We start from the raw sequence: 24,160 nt of genomic DNA, 5'->3' as shown, positions 1-24,160 counted from the left end.
TGACTTAGAACTCAACTGAATTCAACGCAATTGAACTCAGTTTAGGTTAACAACGATTTGTCTTCTATTTATCTAAACCATTCTTGGTAGCAAGAATAAAATTGCTGTACTATGTAATAAGTACTAATAAATACTAAATAAATACGAATAAATTAATATGAAATAAATACTAGTAAATAAATACGAATAAATTAATATTAAAATAATACAAATAAATTCATATTAAATAAATACTAATAAATTATTGTTGCTGCGTGGGTAGTGTGTGTGTGTGTGTGTGTGTGTCAGTCTGTCTACTTGTCTGAGAGAGTGTGTTCTTCTCTACTGACAGTAGAGAAATGGGGAGAGACAGAAGGAGAGAGCTTGCTCCCAGGCAAGAGTTAGAGACAAAGAAACTGAGACATCCAGGAGGACAGAAGTGAAATGAAACAGACGCGGTTGTCCACCCCCCCCCCTCCAGCCCATTGTGTCTCGTTCTTTTACATTCTGGCTTGGCAGACCCAAACACGTTCTACTCTGTACTCCATCTTCTAATGGGCCAAATAGGTTGTTTTGTGTATACTGCAGGACTACTCCTGCCTGGGGAGCCAGTCATTTGTAGCCTTCTGCGGGGGCCCAGGGGATACAGCTAATAGCAGGATGTTAGTTTTGGCTCAGTGGTGGGAGGTGTTTTAGGAGCAGGCGCACGTACACCCCCCCCCCCACACACACATACACCGTATTAACACAGTTTACTTGCCAGGTTCAGCATTGATGAGAACACACTGTGATAGTTAGCCCAAAGACTGAATGTCCAAGGAGTCTTTTTTAGATGAGGCCAGAACAGAACAACTTCTCTGCTTTACTCTTTGTTCTGTTCCGGAATGTTCTCGTGGAGGTGGAATCCAGCCCCTGGTGTTAACATGTGATCCTGTTCTCTCGTCACACACACACGCACGCAAACAGGCACACACACACACACGCACGCACGCAAACAGGCACACACACACTATCCTGTCCAGTACCATTCAAGCCAATTCCATCACATTCTCCAGCTGCTCAGTCTCTCTCAACAGTTTCTATTACCATCTAATCATATCTAGTCTAGATAAAGGAGAGCTCTGATGTGAGTGTTTTAATGATTACCAACACTATCACTGTCACACTCACTCTCACACACACATCAAAGAAAACAGTGTGCCAACCATATTGGAGCGGACTATTTTAGACTCAAATCCACTGGAGACTTATTCTTATACCTCTACACTCACTCACTCACTCACTCACTCACTCACTCACTCACTCATAGGGCACCAACAACCCAACAAACATGACCACATTGGCACGATGGGCCAATGCACCTTTGCTATTTAATAATAATACATTTTCTAAATAATTAATTTCTTACAATTTAATTCAATGCATAATTGCATGATTTTCAAGTGTTAAAGGTATCTGACACATTGTATCAGATAGACAACCGAGTTGTTACTATCATACATATATTTTTACAAGAGAAACTGTTAAGTTTATATAACTATACTGAACTAAATATAAAGGCAACATGTAAAGTGTTGGTTTCATGAGCTGAAGTAAAAGATCCCAGAAATGTTCCATACGCACAAAAAGCTTATTTCTCTCAAATGTTGTGCACACATGTGTTTACATCCCTGTTAGTAAGCATTTCTCCTTTGCCAAGATAAGGACAATAAAAGGCCACTCCAAAATGTGCAGCTTTGTCACACAACACAATACCACAGATGTCTCAAGTTTTGAGGGAGTGTGCAATTGGCATGCAGAATTTCCACCAAAGCTGTTGCCAGAGAAATTAATGTTTATTTTTCTACCATAATTCGTTGTAGAGAATTTGTCAGTATGTCCATCCGGACTCACAACCGCAGAACAGAATATCTGCACAAACTGTCAGAATCCGTCTCAGAGAAGTTCATCTGCTTACTCGTCATCCTCACTGCAGTTGGGCGTCGTGACCGACTTCAAATGCTCACCTTCGATAGCCACTAGCTGGAGAAGCTCTTCACGGATGAATCCCGGTTTTAACTGTACCGGGCAGATGACAGACAACGAGTATTGTGTCGTGTGGGCGAGTGGTTTGCCGACGTCCACGTTTCCTGAGTGCACCACGGTGGCAGTGGGGTTATGGTGTGGGCAGGCACAGGCTACGGACTACGAACACAATTGTATTTTATTGATGGCAATTTGAACACACAGAGATACTGTGATGAAATCCTGAGGCCCATTGTCCTGCTAATCATCTGCCGCCATCACCTCATGTTTCAGCATGATAATGCACGGCCCCATGTCGCAAGGATCTGTACACAATTCCTTAAAGCTGAACATGTCCCAGTTCTTCCATGGCCTGCATACACAGCAGACGTCACCCATTGAGCATGTTTGGGATGCTCTGGAACAATGTGTACGACAGCGTGTTCCAGTTCCCGCCAATATCCTGCAGCTTCACACAGCCATTGAAGAGGAGTGGGACAACATTCCACAGGCCACAATCAACAGCCTGATCAACTCTATACGAAGGAGAAGTGTCACACTGAATGAGACAAATGGTGGTCACACCAGATACTGACTGGTTTTCTGATCCTCACCCCTACCTTGAGACAAATGGTGGTCACACCAGATACTGACTGGTTTTCTGATCCTCACCCCTACCTTGAGACAAATGGTGGTCACACCAGATACTGACTGGTTTTCTGATCCTCACCCCTACCTTGAGACAAATGGTGGTCACACCAGATACTGACTGGTTTTCTGATCCTCACCCCTACCTTGAGACAAATGGTGGTCACACCAGATACTGACTGGTTTTCTAATCCTCACCCCTACCTTGAGACAAATGGTGGTCACACCAGATACTGACTGGTTTTCTGATCCTCACCCCTACCTTGAGACAAATGGTGGTCACACCAGATACTGACTGGTTTTCTAATCCTCACCCCTACCTTGAGACAAATGGTGGTCACACCAGATACTGACTGGTTTTCTGATCCTCACCCCTACCTTGAGACAAATGGTGGTCACACCAGATACTGACTGGTTTTCTAATCCTCACCCCTACCTTGAGACAAATGGTGGTCACACCAGATACTGACTGGTTTTCTGATCCTCACCCCTACCTTGAGACAAATGGTGGTCACACCAGATACTGACTGGTTTTCTGATCCTCACCCCTACCTTGAGACAAATGGTGGTCACACCAGATACTGACTGGTTTTCTGATCCTCACCCCTACCTTGAGACAAATGGTGGTCACACCAGATACTGACTGGTTTTCTAATCCTCACCCCTACCTTGAGACAAATGGTGGTCACACCAGATACTGACTGGTTTTCTGATCCTCACCCCTACCTTGAGACAAATGGTGGTCACACCAGATACTGACTGGTTTTCTGATCCTCACCCCTGCTTTTTGTTAAGGTATCTGTGACCAACAGATGCATATCTGTATTCCCAGTCATGTGAAATTCATAGATTAGGACCTAATGAATTTATTTCAATTTCCTTGTATGAACTGTAACTCAGTAAAATCTTTGAAATTGTTGCATGTTGGCTTGGTGTGGGCTAGCCGGGGCTGGGCTTGGTGTGGGCTAGCCAGTGCTGGGCTTGGTGTGGGCTGGCCTGTTGTAGGCTGGCCCGTGTTGGGCTGTTGTAGGCTGACCATGTTGGGCTGGTGTGGGCTAGCCAGTGCTGGGCTTGGTGTGGGCTGGCCTGTGCTGGGCTTGGTGTGTGGTAACTTGTGCTGGGCTTGGTGTGGGCTGGCCTGTTGTAGGCTGGCCCGTGTTGGGCTGTTGTAGGCTGACCATGTTGGGCTGGTGTGGGCTAGCCAGTGCTGGGCTTGGTGTGGGCTGGCCTGTGCTGGGCTTGGTGTGTGGTAACTTGTGCTTGGCTTGGTGTGGGCTGGCCTGTTGTAGGCTGGCCCGTGTTGGGCTGTTGTAGGCTGACCATGTTGGGCTGGTGTGGGCTAGTCTGTGTTGGGCTTGGTGTGGGCTAGCCTGCGTTGGCTTGGTGTGGGCTAGCCTGTATTGGGCTTGGTGTGGGCTAGCCTGTATTGGGCTTGGTGTGGGCTAATCTGTGTTGGGCTTGATGTGGACTAGCCTGTGTTGGGCTTGGTGTTGGCTAGCCTGTGTTGGGCTTGGTGTTGGCTGGCCTGTGTTGGGCTGTTGTAGGCTGGCCATGTTGGGCTGGTGTGGGCTAGTCTGTGTTGGGCTTGGTGTGTGGTAACTTGTGCTGGGCTTGGTGTGGGCTGGCCTGTTGTAGGCTGGCCCGTGTTGGGCTGTTGTAGGCTGACCATGTTGGGCTGGTGTGGGCTAGTCTGTGTTGGGCTTGGTGTGGGCTAGCCTGCGTTGGCTTGGTGTGGGCTAGCCTGTATTGGGCTTGGTGTGGGCTAATCTGTGTTGGGCTTGATGTGGACTAGCCTGTGTTGGGCTTGGTGTTGGCTGGCCTGTGTTGGGCTGTTGTAGGCTGGCCATGTTGGGCTGGTGTGGGCTAGTCTGTGTTGGGCTTGGTGTGGGCTAGCCTGCGTTGGCTTGGTGTTGGCTGGCCTGTGTTGGGCTGTTGTAGGCTGGCCATGTTGGGCTGGTGTGGGCTTGGTGTGGGCTAGTCTGTGTTGGGTTGGTGTGGGCTGGTTCGTGTTAGGCTGTTGTAGGCTGGCCCATGTTGGGCTGTTGTAGGCTGGCCATGTTGGGCTGGTGTGGGCTAGCCTGTGTTGGGCTTGGTGTGGGCTAGCCTGTGTTGGGCTTGGTGTGGGCTAGCCTGTGTTAGGCTGTTGTAGGCTGGCCATGTTGGGCTGGTGTGGGCTTGGTGTAGGCTAGTCTGTGTTGGGCTTGGTGTGGGCTGGCTCGTGTTAGGCTGTTGTAGGCTGGCCATGTTGGGCTTGGTGTGGGCTTGGTGTAGGCTAGTCTGTGTTGGGCTTGGTGTGGGCTGGCTCGTGTTAGGCTGTTGTAGGCTGGCAATGTTGGGCTTGGTGTAGGCTAGTCTGTGTTGGGCTTGGTGTGGGCTGGCTCGTGTTAGGGTGTTGTAGGCTGGCCATGTTGGGCTTGGTGTAGGCTAGTCTGTGTTGGGCTTGGTGTGGGCTGGCTCGTGTTAGGCTGTTGTAGGCTGGCCATGTTGGGCTTGGTGTGGGCTTGGTGTAGGCTAGTCTGTGTTGGACTTGGTGTGGGCTGGCTCGTGTTAGGCTGTTGTAGGCTGGCCATGTTGGGCTTGGTGTGGGCTTGGTGTAGGCTAGTCTGTGTTGGGCTTGGTGTGGGCTTGGTGTAGGCTGGCCATGTTGGGCTTGGTGTGGGCTTGGTGTGGGCTAGCCTGTGTTGGGCTTGGTGTGGGCTGGCTCGTGTTAGGCTGTTGTAGGCTGGCCATGTTGGGCTTGGTGTGGGCTAGCCTGTGTTGGGCTTGGTGTGGGCTGGCTCGTGTTAGGCTGTTGTAGGCTGGCCATGTTGGGCTTGGTATGGGCTAGCCTGTGTTGGGCTTGGTGTGGGCTGGCTCGTGTTAGGCTGTTGTAGGCTGGCCATGTTGGCCTTGGTGTGGGCTGGCTCGTGTTAGGCTGTTGTAGGCTGGCCATGTTGGGCTTGGTGTGGGCTAGCCTGTGTTGGGCTTGGTGTGGGCTGGCTCGTGTTAGGCTGTTGTAGGCAGGCAATGTTGGGCTTGGTGTAGGCTAGTCTGTGTTGGGCTTGGTGTGGGCTGGCTCGTGTTAGGGTGTTGTAGGCTGGCCATGTTGGGCTTGGTGTAGGCTAGTCTGTGTTGGGCTTGGTGTGGGCTGGCTCGTGTTAGGCTGTTGTAGGCTGGCCATGTTGGGCTTGGTGTGGGCTTGGTGTAGGCTAGTCTGTGTTGGACTTGGTGTGGGCTGGCTCGTGTTAGGCTGTTGTAGGCTGGCCATGTTGGGCTTGGTGTGGGCTTGGTGTAGGCTAGTCTGTGTTGGGCTTGGTGTGGGCTTGGTGTAGGCTGGCCATGTTGGGCTTGGTGTGGGCTTGGTGTGGGCTTGGTGTGGGCTAGCCTGTGTTGGGCTTGGTGTGGGCTGGCTCGTGTTAGGCTGTTGTAGGCTGGCCATGTTGGGCTTGGTGTGGGCTAGCCTGTGTTGGGCTTGGTGTGGGCTGGCTCGTGTTAGGCTGTTGTAGGCTGGCCATGTTGGGCTTGGTGTGGGCTAGCCTGTGTTGGGCTTGGTGTGGGCTGGCTCGTGTTAGGCTGTTGTAGGCTGGCCATGTTGGCCTTGGTGTGGGCTGGCTCGTGTTAGGCTGTTGTAGGCTGGCCATGTTGGGCTTGGTGTGGGCTAGCCTGTGTTGGGCTTGGTGTGGGCTGGCTCGTGTTAGGCTGTTGTAGGCTGGCCATGTTGGGCTTGGTGTGGGCTAGCCTGTGTTGGGCTTGGTGTGGGCTGGCCATGTTGGGCTTGGTGTGGGCTGGCCATGTTGGTCTTGGTGTGGGCTAGCCTGTGGTGATTTTAGCATGTAAATCTTGGCGGGGGAAACTCCCTCAAAATATTTTTGATGCATGCCAGCAAAGCCACTAAACAACACTGAACAAATACAGGAATTGCACTATAACGGTGACAAACGGTTATACGCCCACAAACTGTTAGTCATCAAAACATTTAGTAAAAGTTTGACATCAAAGTCAGGCATTCGCTGGATTTATGGTGCTTTTAAGACAACTGGGAACTCGGGGGCGGCAGGGTAGCCTAGTGGTTAGAGCGTTGGACTAGGAACCGGAAGGTTGCAAGTTCAAACCCCCGAGCTGACAAGGTACAAATCTGTCGTCCTGCCCCTAGACAGGCAGTTAACCCACTGTTCCTAGGCCGTCATTGTAAATAAGAATTTGTTCTTAACTGACTTGCCTATTTAAATAAAGGTAAAATAAAATAAATAAAAATTAAACTCGTTAAAAAAAATTGGTTGAATCATGATGTCGGTGATCTTCATGTCGATGTTGTAGAAAGAGGCCTGAGTTCCCGACTTGGAATTCAGAGTTGGATGACCATATTTTCCCAGTCGGAGCTCGTTTTTCTTCAAGTTCCCAGTTGAACTCACTGGGAGATGTTCCGAGTTTCCAGTTGTTTTGAATGTGGCAGAAATCCTGCTGGATTGACAGCATGGCCAATGTATTCAACCTTTTCTGGTCAGTGGTTTTAAGCTTGGAAAAGAGACCCTTAAACCCAGACTTGGACCACACACCCACTCCACTGAAGGATAGTGATTGCTTTGCAACACTTGCAGTTAGACACTGATTCCTTCCAAACCACTCATTGTTGAATTTGCGATTTCCAACTTGTGTAATGTAATGTCCAATGGCTGATGAGCACCAATATGCTTTAACTATAATTTCTCTTCATAATTTGCTATATGACAAGGATTGAAATGGATTTGCCAGTAGATTGTCGACTTGATTCATGATGACTGCTAGCTAAGATTTTGAAAGTATGATGTTGACATGATCGGTCCAATCAAAGCTGTGGTAGATATAATATGATTTGATGTCATTTTATCTGTGGCCAGGACCTCTATACCAGGCGGTGTCAGTGGAAAGCCAAGCGGTACCGGAGCGCCAAGTCTGGGACCAAAAGGCTCCTGATTAGCTTCTACCCCCAAGCCATATGACTGCTGAACAACACACACATACACACACATAGACTACATATGACTGCATACAACTACATACGCTCACACACACAAAACACACACAAACATGCATTTAGATGCCACACACACAGACCACACACAATCACTCACACAGACACGCTTTCACCGTCTTCACATACGCTGCTGATAGTCTGTTTATTATCTATCCTGATTGCTTATTCACTTTTACCCTTACCATACACCTTGTATATAGTCGTGTTATTGTTATTTTATTGTGTTACTATTTCCTTTGGTATTTATTTATTTTTATTTCTACCCTGCATTGTTGGGAAAGGGCTCGTAAGTATGTACCTGTTGTATTCGGCTCAGGTGACAAATAACATTTCATTTGATTTGAGTATTTCAATTGTGTTCCCCACAGGGACTGTGACGTGAGTCAGATAAACTACATGTACGCCCAGTATGTAAAGAACACCATGGAGCCTCTGAACATCTCTGACGTCACCAAAGACCAGCGCTTTCCCTGGATGGTCAGTGCTGAACATGATCTACTCTGCAATCTTCTTCATCTTCCAAAATACTATGTTAGAATCTTAAATATATACAGTATATATATATATATATATATATTTTTTTTTGCCTAATATTATGAATCTATGTTTCTTTCAGAGTGAGAACCCAGAGCACCCCAGTAACCTGATCAAGAGTTTGCTCTGTACGCCTATCAGGAATGGGAAGAAGGATAAAGTTATAGGTACTCTCTCTCTCTCTCTCTCTCTCTCCCTCTCTCTCTCTCTCTCTCTCTCTCCCTCTCTCTCTCTCTCTCTCTCTCTCTACCTCTCTACCTCTCTACCTCTCTCTCTACCTCTCTCTCTTCCCCCCTTTCCCTCCATGTGGTTTGTGTTTACAGACATTGCCCTATCGTATCCTCATTCATTAGGGCCAAGAGTCCCCTTCTCATTCATTAACACATCCTTAGCATTAGTATAATTAGCATTTACATTATAACCAAAACATCATCAGCTGACATCATTATAACAGGTCTCTCTTGTAAAAAAGAGATTTAAATCTCAATAGGTTTTTGCATGTATAAATGAAGGCACAAATAGAGAAATGAATTATCTGGGCAGTTGTGTAACCGTAATATATGTCGCCCCCAGTCCCCCAATGATCAAACAGAACAGGACAGGTCCCTTTAGTCTTTCCACCAACTGCCTGAAGAGTCCAGCAGACACTTGGGTCAAAAGACAACCTACTGCTCCTAGACTCTAATATAGCATTTATTAACATAATGCCCTCCTCCACCCACCTTCTTTTACTTGGACATTAGCGAAGCAATATATATACTTTTTCTTTCTTCCTATTATGATTTGTGTCCGGGCATTCATTTAGCCACCTTTAATTGTCATGCAGAATGTGTAGGAGAAAGGGCAAGTGAAGTCAATGAGGAGGGTCAGTGTTGGCGTTGGCACCTCTCCATGATGTGAATACTTAGTAGGTCTACAGGCTAAGGATAGGGCTTTTCATTCATTACAACCTTGCTATCATTTAAGGGGCTATTAGTCCTGGAGTAGATGGACCTTTTAGTTTCAGACAAGAGGTCACTAACAGCAAACTATTTCATATAAAAAGGAGAGCCAAACTAAAGTTTTGTCATCTGAGTGTCTGGAGTGTGTGTCAGTTGGTGAAATAAGAAGTTTTAGTTTTTTTCTGGTGTGTGTGTGTGTGTGTGTGTGTGTGTGTGTGTGTGTGTCTAACATTCCCCCTATGTCGGGTCTGAAGGTGTGTGTCAGTTGGTGAACAAGATGGACGAGGCGTCTGCGAACGTGAGGTCCTTCAACCGGAACGATGAACAGTTCCTGGAGGCCTTCGCCATTTTCTGTGGCCTGGGTATACAGAACACCCAGATGTATGAAACAGTGGAGAGAGCCATGGCTAAACAGGAGGTTACACTGGAGGTGAGAGGCACTGGTCTCAGATCTGCTCAGTGTTTCCCACCCTGAGGGTTGAGGTTGGGTTGGGGGAAGGTATGCTGATCCTAGAACAGGCCTATAAATGCAACTACAATGTGGAGACTTTAACACGAGGGTTGGGAGTGACAGCGATGGGTGCCCTTAGGAGATACTGGATGGTCTTCTCCACACTCTGCTCCGTCTTCCCCTAAAGGGCTGTCTGTCTGAGAAGGTCACAAACATCTGATGTGAAAGTATGTCAGCTACCTAAATGCAAAATTAGGGTTCTATACTGAACCAAAATATAAACTCAACATGCAACAATTTCAAAGATTTTACTGAGATATAGTTCATATAAGGAAATCAGTTACTTGAAATACATTCATTAGGCCCTAATCTATGGATTTCACATGACTGGGCAGGGGTGCAGCCATAGGTTGTGAAGCTAGATGGAAGTACGGGAGGCTGTTGATGGTAGAGAAATTAACATAAAATGGTCTGGCAACAGCTCTGGTGGACATCAGCATGCAACACAGCAAATTGCACGCTCCCTCAGAACCTGAGACATCTGTGGCATTGTGTTGTGTGACAAAACTGCACATTTTTAAAGTGGCCTTTTATTGTGCCAGCGCAAGGTGCACCTGTGTATTGATCATGCTTCTTGATATGCAACGATAGCTGTTTGTTCACCCGCACCCATCTGCAACCGTCTGACTATATGTGATGAGGTGGAAATCAGGACCCCGACCCGCCAACAGAAAATGCACTGCAGGCAACAGTCAAAGACAGCAGAACGATTTTTATTGACACTGGGTGCAGGATTTTGTTTTGCCTGATTTAGATACATGCAGCTTCTCTTTTGTCATTATATGTTGCCCTAGAGGACTAAATAAACTCTTGCTCAACAGAATAATATAATAGATGGATAGAATGAAATGCTTCAATGTAGCTGATATCTGTAAAGTTTTCTCTGTCATCTTTCGCGGAGGGAGAAAAGAACGTTTAGGGACAATAAAGCAACAGCAACAATAAATCATCAGTTTGACCGTTTGTAAGGGGGGCTGTGAAGACGACCAAATGTATTTCTGATAAGATTTCAGTTTGATGTGCACTACCGTTCAAAAGGGGTCACTTAGAAATGTCCTTGTTTTTGAAAAGAAAAGCACATTTTGTTTTCAGTTAAAATAACATCAGATTGATCAGAAATAGAGTGCAGATATTGTTAATGTTGTAAATGACTATTGTAGCTGGAAACAGCAGATTTTTTTATGGAATATCTACATAGGCGTACAGAGGCCCATTATCAGCAACTATCACTCCTGTGTTCCAATGGCACATTGTGTTAGCTAATCCAAGTTTATCATTTTAAAAGGCTAATTAAATCATTAGAAAACCATTTTGCAGTTATATTAGCATAGCTGAAAACTGTTGTTCTGATTAAAGAACCAATAAAACTGGCCTTCTTTAGACTAGTTGAGTATCTGGAGCATCAACATTTGTGGGTTCGATTTCAGGCTCCAAATGAACAGAAACAAATAACTTTCTTCTTAAATTCGTCAGTCTATTCTTGTTCTGAGAAATGAAGGCTATTCCATGAGAGAAATTGCCAAGAAACTGAAGATCTCGTACAACGCTGTGTACTTCCCCCTTCACAGAACAGCACAAACTGGCTCTAACCGGAATAGAAAGAGAAGTGGGAGGCCCCGGTGCACAACTGAGCAAGAGGACAAGTACATTAGAGTGTCTAGTTTTTATTTTCAACTCTCCTTTTGCAGCTTTTGTCTTATTGAAGTTAACTTCGACAATGTCCTTTTTGCCTCAATGGATGGATGTTAACTTTTTATGCCTGTTCCCAAAAGCATTATCTTGCGATTGGCTGTGTAGGCAATTTGGCACGGGTACAGTTAAGCCCAAAAGTTTAGGTTTAAGCACTAATACCAGATAGTGTAAAATAATGGACTCACGGGAAAACAAATGCTGTGTTTGTAAATGATGTCTGAGTGTTGGAGTGTGCCCATCTGTCTGTAATTACAAATAATAAGACAAGTGTGCCGTTCTGGTTTGCTTAATATAAGGATTTTGATGTATAGCAATTACTTTTACTTTGTACTTTTACGATTGAGTCATTTTTTTTCTACCACTGTACTTAAGTACATTTAAAACCAGATACTTCTAGAGTTTTACTCAAGTAGTATTTTACTGGGTAATTTTCACTTTTACTACAGTATGACAGATGAAAGGTATATTTACTTTACTACAGTATGACAGATGTAAGGTATATTTACTTTACTACAGTATGACAGATGAAAGGTATATTTACTTTACTACAGTATGACAGATGAAAGGTATATTTACTTTACTACAGTATGACAGATGAAAGGTATATTTACTTTACTACAGTATGACAGATGAAAGGTATATTTACTTTACTACAGTATGACAGATGTAAGGTATATTTACTTTACTACAGTATGACAGATGAAAGGTATATTTACTTTACTACAGTATGACAGATGAAAGGTATATTTACTTTACTACAGTATGACAGATGAAAGGTATATTTACTTTACTACAGTATGACAGATGAAAGGTATATTTACTTTACTACAGTATGATATTTGAGGACCTTTTTCCAGCACTGGTGTGTTATTACCTGTAGTAATGTAGTCAGAGGGATAACTGTGTGTGTGTGTGTGTGTGTGTGTGTGTGTGTGTGTGTGTGTGTCATTCTCAGGTCCTTTCGTATCATGCCTCTGCTGCAGAGGAAGAGACGCGGGCGCTGCAGGTAACCGCGGTAAATTACAATTTATTAACTTACCACACATGCACTTACAACCACACACACGCACACACGCACTTGTGGCCATACAAGCATTGCGAGACAGATGCCTTCCTTCAGGTTGAGTGGAAGGACGGTGTATAGATGAGGTGACTCCAGCGCATGTAAACCTAACCAATATGACGACTCACATGTAGATACTCATGCAGGCCTATGAGGATAACCAAAAAAGACTGACCATAATGATTAGGCTTTAAAATTGATAGAGAGAGAGAGACAGAGAGAGAGACAGAGAGAGAGAGAGAGAGATCCACAAATTACAATTGGCTGTACTTAAACTCTTTAACATCATCCTCAACTCTGGCATCTTCTCCAATATTTGGAACCAAAGACTGATATCCCCAAAAGTGGACAGATTTGACCCAAATAACTACCAGGCGATATGCATCAACAGAAACCTTGGGAAATTCCTCTGCATTATCATTAACAGCATAGTCGTATATTTCCTCAGTAAAAAAAATGTACTGAGCAAATGTCAAATCGTCTTTTTACCAAATTACCGTACGACCAACCACGTATTTAGCCTTGCTATTGAGAAAGGCCGCCGTAGGCAGACTTGGCTCTCAAGAGAAGACAGGCTATGTGCACACATGAGGTGGAAACTGAGCTGCACTTCCTAACCTCCTGCCCAATGTATGACCATATTAGAGACACATATTTCCCTCAGATTACATAGACCCACAAAGAATTAAAAAACAAACCCATTTTGATAAACTCCCATATCTATTGGGTGAAATACCAGTGTGCCATCACAGAAGGAAGATTTGCACATAATATGACATTTTAAATTATTATTAAATGATTATTTTGGAACTTTTGTGAGTGTAATCTTTACTGTAAGTGTTTTCTTGTTTATTTCTCTTTTGTCTATTATCTATTTAACTTGCTTTGGCAATGTAAACATATGTTTCCCATGACAATAAAGAGAGAGAGAGAGGAGCGAGGAAAGAGAGGTTCTAATCTAAAAAGAGAGAGAGAGAGAGAGAGAAGCGAGGAAAGAGAGGTTCTAATCTAAAGAGAGAGAAAGAGAGAGAGAGAGAGAGAGAAGCGAGGAAAGAGAGGTTATAATCTAAAAAGAGAGAGAGAGAGATCCTTTGTGCATTAGGGGTGTCCTGTCTGCTTTGGGTAGAAGTGCTGTCTGTCAGCTAAAGGGGAGGCGAGCCGAACACGGATAGATACTCTCCCTGATCACAGCTCATCAATTATTAATGCCTGCTAGAGATCCCTGGTGCTTAGAGAGGGTGAATGTGTGAATAAATATAGTATATGTGTGTGTTTATTTTTTAACCTCTAGGCAAGTCAGTTAAGAACAAATTCTTATTTTCAATGACGGCCTAGGAACAGTGGGTTAACTGCCTGTTCAGGGGCAGAACAACAGATTTGTACCTTGTCAGCTCGGGGATTTGAACTTGCAACCTTCTGGTTACTAGTCCAACACTCTAACCACTAGGCTACCCTACCGCCCCAAGGTATGTACGTGCGTGCATACCGTATGAGTGTATATGTGTACATCCCTCTCACACACTCCTCTCTCTGTTTGTGAAGGTGGCCACTGTTCCGTCGGCCCAGTCTCTGCGTCTGATGGAGTTCAGTTTCAGTGACTTTGAGCTGTCCGACGCTGAGACCACTCAGGCCACCATACGCATGTTTGTAGACCTCAACCTAGTCCAGAACTTCCAGATGAAATACAAGTGTGTGTGTGTGTGTGTGTGTGTGTGTGTGTGTGACTATGTGCATGTATGTGCACATACCTGTATGTGTGTGAGTACATATATGTGTGTTTGCACATTCATAACAACAGCTCACCACCCTCTTAATCAGGATTCCTTAACACACCACAGTGGCCTTGTCATGCATCACTCACAATAGATGACTAATGACATCATAACCTATAGAATGCGAAGGACTTTGAGGTTCAGAAAAAGGTCATAATGAATGTTAATTTTTATTTGTTCAATTTTCATTATTGAACAAATGTGTGAGTCACTATGCATTGGCTGATAGGGAGTTGATTGGAAGCTTATGCCGGTAAATGGATGGACATGGAAAGATTGGATGAACAGAATCCAGTGATTCTATTAGCAGGGTGGTCTAAGTTTTCCTATAACACCAATCAGATTGCCAGTCTGGCCAATTTGAAGCTCTACTGCTTGAGAATGTACAGATACAATTAAAGTCACTGTCATTCTGTCTGTTCTCTATTTTCTTGTTTAACCTTTCCCTCTCTCTTGCTGGCCATTTTTGCCCCCTCCTCCCCCACCTCCTCTTCCCCTCCAACTACTCTTCCCCCTCCCCTCCCCCCTCCTCTCCCCACCTCCTCTTTCCCCCCCTCCCCCTCCTCTTCTTCCTCCTCTCCCACCAACTCCTCTTCCTCTTCCCCTCCTCCTCTTCCCTTCCTCCTCCCCTCCTCTTCTTCCTCCTCTCCCACCAACTCCTCTTCCCCTCCTCTTCCCCTCCCCTCCTCTTCCCCTCCTCCTCCGCTCCTCCTCTTCCCTTCCTCCTCCCCTCCTCTTCTTCCTCCTCTCCCACCACCTCCTCCTCATCTCTCCCTCTTTCTCCCCACTTTGTCTTGTCTATCTCCTACTGTGTTCCTTCATATCCCCCCCCCCCCTTTTCCCTCCGTTCCCCCTCTCTCTCTCTCTCTGTAGAGTCTGTGCCAGTGGATCCTGAGTGTTAAGAAGAACTATAGGAAGAACGTGGCCTACCACAACTGGAGACACGCCTTCAACACCTCCCAGTGCATGTTCGCCTTGTTCAAATCTGGCCGGTTACAGGTGAGTTCAGCCAATCATTGGCCAGCATGGAAGGGGTGCCAGGTCACTCTGTCCAATCAATCAATAAATAATATATCCCCAGCAGGAGGTCTTATTTGTGTCATTCCGACCAATGGCTATTGAGTCAACATGCTGTAACTGTGCTGTTACCGGGTCAAGCCGACCACTGTGTTCTGTCAAGTCAGCATTCGCTTCCAGTTACCTTAATATTTAAATACCAAATGTTGTACCTCTGAATGCATTACTCTGGCGTCTTAGTTGGAAGATATCAGATGTAATATGATATAGGAAGAATCATTATCATAAATATTTCAAAGATATCTTGAACAAACACGGCTCTTCCGTTAGTTCGTGTTGGAACAGACAGAAAGTCAGAACTCAAAGTAGGTTCCCTAGGAAACGGATCTCAGTTCCAGTTCAGCTGGTTGTAGTCAGTCTTCCGCCATTGGCTCAGTTGTCTGTCCGTCATCGTCCAGGATCTTCTTCGGGCACAGTGTTCGGTTAAAGGGAGATTATGTGTGTAATGTGGGAGCTATCCAGGGGACCCCACAGGCTTTACTGTGAGTTGTAGCCATGTAATTAGCAGTAAGTTTAGTCACCTGCATAGTCCAACCCAGAAGATTCAGATGTAATATGATATAGGAAGAATCATTATCATAAATAGTCAAAGACACTTGAACAAACAAGTACTGTATCTCAGACAGAAACAGAACTCAACGTATCCCAAACACTCAGTTCCAGTCCAACCCAGTTCTAGTCCAACCCAGTTCTAGTCCAACCCAGTTCCAGTCCAACCCAGTTCTAGTCCAACCCAGTTCTAGTCCAACTCAGTTCTAGTCCAACCCAGTTCCAGTCCAACCCAGTTCTAGTCCAACCCAGTTCTAGTCCAACCCAGTTCTAGTCCAACTCAGTTCTAGTCCAACCCAGTTCTAGTCCAACCCAGTTCTAGTCCAACCCAGTTCTAGTCCAAGTTCAGTCCAACCCAGTTCTAGTCCCAGTTCTAGTCCAACTCAGTTCTAGTCCAACTCAGTTCTAGTCCAACCCAGTTCTAGTCCAACCCAGTTCTAGTCCAACTCAGTTCTAGTCCAACCCAGTTCCAGTCCAACCCAGTTCTAGTTCCAACCCAGTTCCAGTCCAACCCAGTTCTAGTCCAACCCAGTTCTAGTCCAGTTCTAGTCCAACCAGTTCTAGTCCAACCCAGTTCTAGTCCAACTCAGTTCTAGTCCAACCAGTTCTAGTCCAACCCAGTTCTAGTCCAACCCAGTTCTAGTCCAACCCAGTTCTAGTCCAACCCAGTTCTAGTCCAACCCAGTTCCAGTCCAACCCAGTTCTAGTCCAACTCAGTTCTAGTCCAACTCAGTTCCAGTCCAACTCAGTTCTAGTATATAACCCTTGGTACACACACCCAGCTCTGTTCTGATGACTACATGCTCTGTTCTGATGACTCCATGCTCTCTTCTGATGACTACATACTCTGTTCAACTACAGTTCCAGTCTGTTCAACATGCTCTGTTCTACATGTCTGTTCTGATGACTACATGCTCTGTTGACTACATGCTCTGTTCTGATGACTACATGCTCTGTTCTGATGACTACATGCTCTGTTCAGACTACATGCTCTGTTCTGATGACTACATGCTCTGTTCTGATGACTACATGCTCTGTTCTGATGACTACATGCTCTGTTCATGACTACATGCTCTGTTCTGATGACTACATGCTCTGTTCTGATGACTACATCTGTTCTGATGACTACATGCTCTGTTCTGATGACTACATGCTCTGTTCTGATGACTACATGCTCTGTTCTGATGACTACATGCTCTGTTCTGATGACTACATGCTCTGTTCTGATGACTGATGACTACATGCTCTGTTCTGATGACTACATGCTCTGTTCTGATGACTACATGCTCTGTTCTGATGACTACATGCTCTGTTCTGATGACTCTGTTCTGATGACTACATGCTCTGTTCTGACTACATGCTCTGTTCTGATGACTACATGCTCTGTTCTGATGACTACATGCTCTGTTCTGATGACTACATGCTCTGTTCTGATGACTACATGCTCTGTTCTGATGACTACATGCTCTGTTCTGATGACTACATGCTCTGTTCTGATGACTACATGCTCTGTTCTGATGACTACATGCTCTGTTCTGATGACTACATGCTCTGTTCTGATGACTACATGCTCTGTTCTGATGACTACATGCTGTTCTGTTCTGATGACTACATGCTCTGTTCTGATGACTACATGCTCTGTTCTGATGACTACATGCTCTGTTCTGATGACTACATGCTCTGTTCTGATGACTACATGATCTGTTCTGATGACTACATGCTCTGTTCTGATGACTACATGCTCTGTTCTGAAGACTACATGCTCTGTTCTGATGACTACATGCTCTGTTCTGATGACTACATGCTCTGTTCTGATGACTACATGCTCTGTTCTGATGACTACATGCTCTGTTCTGATGACTATGCTCATGCTCTGTTCTGATGACTACATGCTCTGTTCTGATGACTACATGCTCTGTTCTGATGACTACATGCTCTGTTCTGATGACTACATGCTCTGTTCTGATGACTACATGCTCTGTTCTGATGACTACATGCTCTGTTCTGATGACTACATGCTCTGTTCTGATGACTACATGCTCTGTTCTGATGACTACATGCTCTGTTCTGAAGACTACATGCTCTGTTCTGACTACATTCTGTTCTGATGACTACATGCTCTGTTCTGATGACTACATGCTCTGTTCTGATGACTACATGCTCTGTTCTGATGACTACATGCTCTGTTCTGATGACTACATGCTCTGTTCTGATGACTACATGCTCTGTTCTGATGACTACATGATCTGTTCTGACTACATGCTTCTGATGACTACATGCTCTGTTCTGAAGACTACATGCTCTGTTCTGATGACTACATGCTCTGTTCTGATGACTACATGCTCTGTTCTGATGACTACATGCTCTGTTCTGATGACTACATGCTCTGTTCTGATGACTACATGCTCTGTTCTGAAGACTATATGTACTCCCTCTGTTTAGATTAAAGGTTACTATCCAGGTGTTCCTAACAAAAAGCTGTTGAGTTGATGTGTAAGCTGCTCTCTCAAGCAGACAGTGCTAAGCAACTAACTCCCCTCTCTGTGTAATGAGACTAACACTGTGTGTGTGTATGGACGCGTGTGCATGCGATTTGTTGTGTGAGTGTGTTTGCCTAACCCTTGTTGTCTCGCGTGTCGTAATACTGGCCTGTGATAAGCACCTGTGTCCTTCCATAGAGCTAGAGGAGTATATAACAGCTGTGGAAAGATGTGTTAAGGTGTGTGTGTGTAGTTGTGTGTTCATGGTCTACACTGTATGTGTTTAGCTGGTGGCCTGTGATGGAAGTTGGTGCGGTAATACTATGACTGTTCATAATGAACGACATCTTAGTGAATGGTGTGATTAATTCTCCTCCTCTCCTCTCCTCTCCTCTTCCTCTCCTCTCCTCTCCTCCCTCTCCTCTCCTCTCCTCCTCTCCTCTCCTCTCCTCCTCTTTCTCCTCTCCTCTCCTCTCCTCTCCTCTCCTCTCCTCTCCTCTCCTCTCCCTCTCTCTCCTCTCTCTCCTCTCCTCCTCTCCTCTCCACTCCACTCCCCTCTCCTCTCCTCTCCTCCTCTCCTCTCCTCTCCTCTCCTCTCCTCGCCTCTCCCCTCCTCTCCTCTCCTCTCCTCTCCTCTCTCTCTCCTCCTCTCCTCTCCCCCTCCTCTCCTCTCCCCCTCCTCTCCTCTCCCTCTCCTCTCTCTTTCCCCTCCATCTCCCTCTCTGTCAGAGTAATATGACTGATCTGGAGACCCTGGCCTTGATGATCGCCACTCTGAGTCATGACCTGGACCACAGAGGAGTCAACAACTCCTACATACAGAGGTAGGCTGCAGTAGTGTGTGTGTGTGTGTGTGTGTGTGTGTGTGTGTGTGTGTGTGTGTGTGTGTGTGTGTGTGTGCACAGAATCTCACAGTGGTTGTGTGTGCATCTCTATCAGGAGTGACCATCCCCTGGCCCAGCTCTACTGCCACTCCACCATGGAGCACCACCACTTTGATCAGTGTCTCATGATCCTCAACAGCCCAGTAAGATCACACACACACACACACACACACCCTTATGAATTAATTCCACTATTCACTTAGTTAATTCTGCATTTATTCATTTGGAACAATAAGGCATTGTTCACCATAATGTATTTATCATGCGTGTCAAGATTCTATTGGTGTTTCCTCATTTTCTCTTTGTAGGGCCAATTCCATGAGCTCCAGCTGCTAGTCTAGTCTTGTCTAGGAGATAACACTGCTATGGTGTAATTAAGCACTGTGAATAAGAGACCTGATTCATCTTCATGGACACAAATTCACTGGAGAGCATCAGTTAGCTCATCTGGATGTAGTAGACACACACACAAACACATCATTAAACACACACATTGCAAAGATAAGGAGAACAATTGTGGAATTGTGCTGCCATGGCAACCATGCTGTAGGTGAACCTAATAATGGCGCCGGAGGGAATGGCGGCCATTTTAAAGTGTTCCTGACCTGTTGTGCTATTTGGTGTGTTTTTTTGTTGGCGCTGATCTGAACTTTTTTTGTACATAATGTTTCCACCATCGTTTCCTATGACGGAAAATAACTTCTGGGCATCAGAACAGCTATCACTAACCTCGTTTTGAATGAGGACTTCTACTTCAATGAGTCGGAGGCGAAAGACATATTGATTATCGCGGTCCAGGCCCTAAATCCCAACACTCTATAGAGGCCGGCGTGCGGGATACCTGACGAGACTTCATCGGAGAGTGGATAAATCGACACTACCCTCCATTTTATTGGTGAATGCGCAATCACTGGAGAATAAACTGGATGAGTTCTGTTCGAGACTATCCTATCAATGTGATTTGAAGAACTGTAATAAAATATAAATGTAGCTGGTTTTTCTATACATCGGCAGGACAGAATGGCGGCTGCGTTCTGAGTTCTGTGAAGGTTTTGTGAAGAATGCACATATTAACAGAGGTGACATCACAAAGGTCAAAGGCTAAAAGTTCAACAACTTATGCAGGTGTTCCTAACCTAACATTGAAGGTCAGAGGAGGGGGTGTGTCTGTTAACAAGAACTGGTGTGTGATGTCACATTAAGGAAGTCTCGAGGTTCTGCTCGCCTGAGGTAAAGTACCTCATGATAAGCTGTAGACCACACTCTACCAATATATTTTGTGTAGCTGTCTATTTACCACCTCAAACTGATGCTGGCACTAAGACCGTGCTCAACAACCTGTATATGGCCATAAGCAAACAAGAACATGCCTACCCAGAGGCCGCGCTCATAGTGACCGGTGACTTTAATGCAGGAAAACTGAAATCTATTTTACCTCTGCCTTTGCCATCCGTACTATTAGCCAACGCACAATCGCTGGAAAATAAATGGGATGAACTAAAAACACGTATGTCCTACCAACGGGACATTAAAAACTGTAATATCTTATGTTTCACAGAGTCGTGGCTGAACGACGACATGAATAACATACAGCTGGTGGGTTATACACTCTATCGGCAGGATAGAACAGCAGCCTCTGGGAAGACAAGGGGTGGTGGTCTATGTATATCGGTAAACAACAGCTAGTGCACGATATCTAATGAAGTCCTGACGGGCCTCTCCCAGGTGGTAAGGCTAGGTAACAACACATCTGCCACAGTGATCCTCAACACAGGGGCCCCTCAGGGGTGCTCAGTCCCCTCCAGTACTCCCTGTTCACTCATGACTGCACGGCCAGGCACGACTCCAACACCATCATTAAGTTTATCGATGACGCAACACCGACAACGATGAAACAGTCTATAGAGAGTAGGTTAGAGACCTGACCATGTGGTGCAAGGACAACAACCTCTCCCTCAACATGACCAAGGGCTGTATTGGAGCAGGTTGAGAGCTTCAAGTTCCTTGGCGTCCACATCACCAACAAACGAATATGTTCCAAGCACACCTAGACAGTTGTGAAGAGGGCACGACAAAACCTATTTCCCCTCAGGAGACTGAAAAGATTTGGCATGGGTCCTCAGATCCTCAAAAGGTTCTAAAGCTGCACCATCGAGAGCATCATAAAGGGTTGCATCACTGCCTGGTATGGCAACTGCTCGGCCTCCGACAGCAAGGGACAACAGAGGGTAGTGCGTACGGCCCAGTACATCACCGGTGCCAAGCTCCCTAACCATCCAGGACCTCTATACCAGGCGGTGTCAGAAAATGGCCCTTTTCAAAGGCTCCAGCCACCCTAGTCATAGACTGTTCTCTCTGCTACCGCACGGCAAGCGGTAGCAATGCAGGTCTGAAACTAAGAGGACAGTGAATAGCTTTTACCCCCAAGCTATAAGACTGCTAAATAGTTCATTAAATATCTACCCGGAAAATCTGGATTGACCCTTTTTTGCACTAATCTCTTTTGACTCATCACATACGCTGCTGTTACTGTTTATTATCTATCCTGTTACCTAGTCACTTTATTCCTACCTACTGTTTACAGTGCCATTGGAAATGATTCAGACCCTTTGACTATTTTCACATTTTGTTCGGTTACAGCCTTCTAAAATGTATTCAATATTTTTTTCACTCATCAATCTACACACAATACCGCGTAATGACAAAGAAAAAAAATGTTTTTAGAAAGGTTTGCTAATTTGTTAAAAGTTTTAAAAATATATATTACAGACCCTTTACTCAGTACTTTGTTGAAGCACCTTTGGCAATGATTACAGCCTCGAGTCTTCTGGGGTATGAAGCTACAAGCTTGGCACGCCTGTATTTTGGGGAGTTTATCCTATTCTTCTCTGCAGATCCTCTCAAGCTCTGTCAGGTTGGATGGGGAGCATCGCTGCACAGCTATTTTTAGGTCTCTCCAGAGATGCTCGATCGGGTTCAAGTCCGGGCTCTGGCTGGGCCACTCAAGGAGATTCAGAGACTTGTCCCGAAGCCACCCCTGTGTTGTCTTGGCTGTGTGATTAGGGTCATTGTCCTGTTGGAAGGCGAACCTTCGCACCAGTCTGAGGTCCTGAGCGCTCTGGAGCAGGTTTTCATCAAGGAACTCTCTGTGCTTTTTCCTCGACCCTGACTAGTCTCCCAGTCCCTGCCACTGAAAAACATCCCCACGGCATGATGCCGCCACCACCATGTTACACCATAGGGATGGTGCCAGGTTTCCTCCAGACGTAATGCTTTGCATTCATGCCAAAGAGTTAAATCTTGGTTTCTTCAGACCAGAGAATCTTGTTTCTCATAGTTTGAGAGTCTTTAGGTGCCTTTGGCAAACTCTATGCGAGCTGGCCACTCTACCATAAAGGCCTGATTGGTGGAGTGCTGCAGAGATGGTTGTCCCCCTGGAAGGTTCTCCCATCTCCACAGAGGAACTCTGGAGCTCTGTCAGAGTGACCATCGGGTTCTTGGTCACCTCTCTGACCAAGGCCCTTCTCCCCGATTGCTCAGTTTGCCCGGGCGGCCAGCTCTAGGAAGAGTGTTGGTGGTTCCAAACTTCTTCCATTTAAGAATGATGGAGGCCACTGTGTTGTTGGACCTTCAATGCTGCAGACAATTGGTACCCTTTACCAGATCTGTGCCTCGACACAATACTGTCTAAGACCTCAGGATCAATTTTGAGTCTCATAGCAAAGAGTCTGAATACTTATATAAATAAGCTATTTCTGTTTTTTTATATTTACACATTTGATAAAATTTCAACAAACCTGTTTTCGCTTTGTCATTATGGGGATTTCTGTGTAGCTTGCGGGGGAATTTTAGAATAAGGCTGTAATGTAATAAAATGTGGAAAAAGTCAAGGGGTCTGAATACTTTCCCAAAGGCACTGTATGTACATACAGCATATACCCCTTGTGCAATTACAGGTTTAATTTGTTTTTACCATTTAATCAGAACCAGCCTTTTGATATGACATAACGGGTTTCTATTTACCAATACCATATGTTGGTGTAGGGGAGATCATGCGTGTTGTAGAAAAACTAAATTGAAAAGGAATTAGTGCAGGTGCAAAAATAAGTGAACCCCAAGTTGCATTGGTAAATCAAGTAGGTAAGTAGTATCAGGTGGGTAAATAATTGGGTACAAAATGAACCAATCAAAGGAGAGATCATTAGGAAAGTGTTTGGGTTGGACAGAAATAAGAAACCTAGTCCGTTTGGTATTACCCATCCAGCTGAATACAAACCACACCATGCAGAGAGGATAGGAGATCTCAGAGGACAACAGGACGAGGGTAGTGAGAGCACATCAGTCTGGGGAGAAGGCTATAAAATCATCTCAAAAAGATTTGAGCTCCTTCAGTCCACTGTGAGGCAAATCATTTACAAATAGAGAGCGTTTAACATGACAGCAACTCGGCCTAGAAGTGGACACCCTTCCAAGGTATCCCAAAGAGCCACAAGAACAATAATACATCAGATAAAAGCCATCCCAAACATAACATCTAGAGATTTGCAGACCTTCCTTGCTGCATCTCAGGTAACTGTGCATGCTCTAATAATAAGAAGACTGAATCCAAATGCCCATCATGGGAGGGTTGAGAGGAAGAAGCCTCTGCTGTCAAACTGTCCGTCTTAACCAGAGACCACCTGGACAAACCTGAAGGTTTCTGCAAGTCCATTCTATGAACCGATGAGTCCAAAATGGACACTTCTGGTCACAATCAACACTGCTCTGTTATCCTGACTCAGTGCTGGTACCCTGTGTATATAGCCAAGTTATCCTGACTCAGTGCTGGTACCCTGTGTATGTAGCCCAGTTATCCTGACTCAGTGCTGGTACCCTGTGTATATAGCCAAGTTATCCTGACTCAGTGCTGGTACCCTGTGTATATAGCCCAGTTATCCTGACTCAGTGCTGGTACCCTGTGTATATAGCCCAGTTATCCTGACTCAGTGCTGGTACCCTGTGTATATAGCCCAGTTATCCTGACTCAGTGCTGG

The 24,160-nt window shown here is 45.4% G+C and overlaps 1 protein-coding gene across 1 annotated transcript in view; it reads left to right on the top strand.

Moving 5' to 3' along the window:
* Positions 1–24,160, top strand: part of LOC115117850 (cGMP-specific 3',5'-cyclic phosphodiesterase-like) — a 78,917-nt gene that overhangs the window by 44,888 nt on the left and 9,869 nt on the right. Inside the window, exons 9-17 of the mRNA XM_065021940.1 lie at positions 7,993–8,101; positions 8,241–8,325; positions 9,354–9,529; positions 12,258–12,317; positions 13,908–14,053; positions 14,480–14,486; positions 15,011–15,136; positions 18,973–19,067; positions 19,183–19,270. Of these exons, the coding sequence (XP_064878012.1) occupies positions 7,993–8,101; positions 8,241–8,325; positions 9,354–9,529; positions 12,258–12,317; positions 13,908–14,053; positions 14,480–14,486; positions 15,011–15,136; positions 18,973–19,067; positions 19,183–19,270 (892 nt within the window). The remainder of the gene's footprint in view (positions 1–7,992; positions 8,102–8,240; positions 8,326–9,353; positions 9,530–12,257; positions 12,318–13,907; positions 14,054–14,479; positions 14,487–15,010; positions 15,137–18,972; positions 19,068–19,182; positions 19,271–24,160) is intronic.

This window comes from Oncorhynchus nerka, linkage group LG8 (genome assembly GCF_034236695.1).
Source record: "Oncorhynchus nerka isolate Pitt River linkage group LG8, Oner_Uvic_2.0, whole genome shotgun sequence".
NCBI lineage: Eukaryota > Metazoa > Chordata > Actinopteri > Salmoniformes > Salmonidae > Oncorhynchus > Oncorhynchus nerka.
The sequence above is the reverse complement of the archived record's forward strand: the minus strand, read 5'-3'. Positions and strand labels throughout refer to the sequence as shown.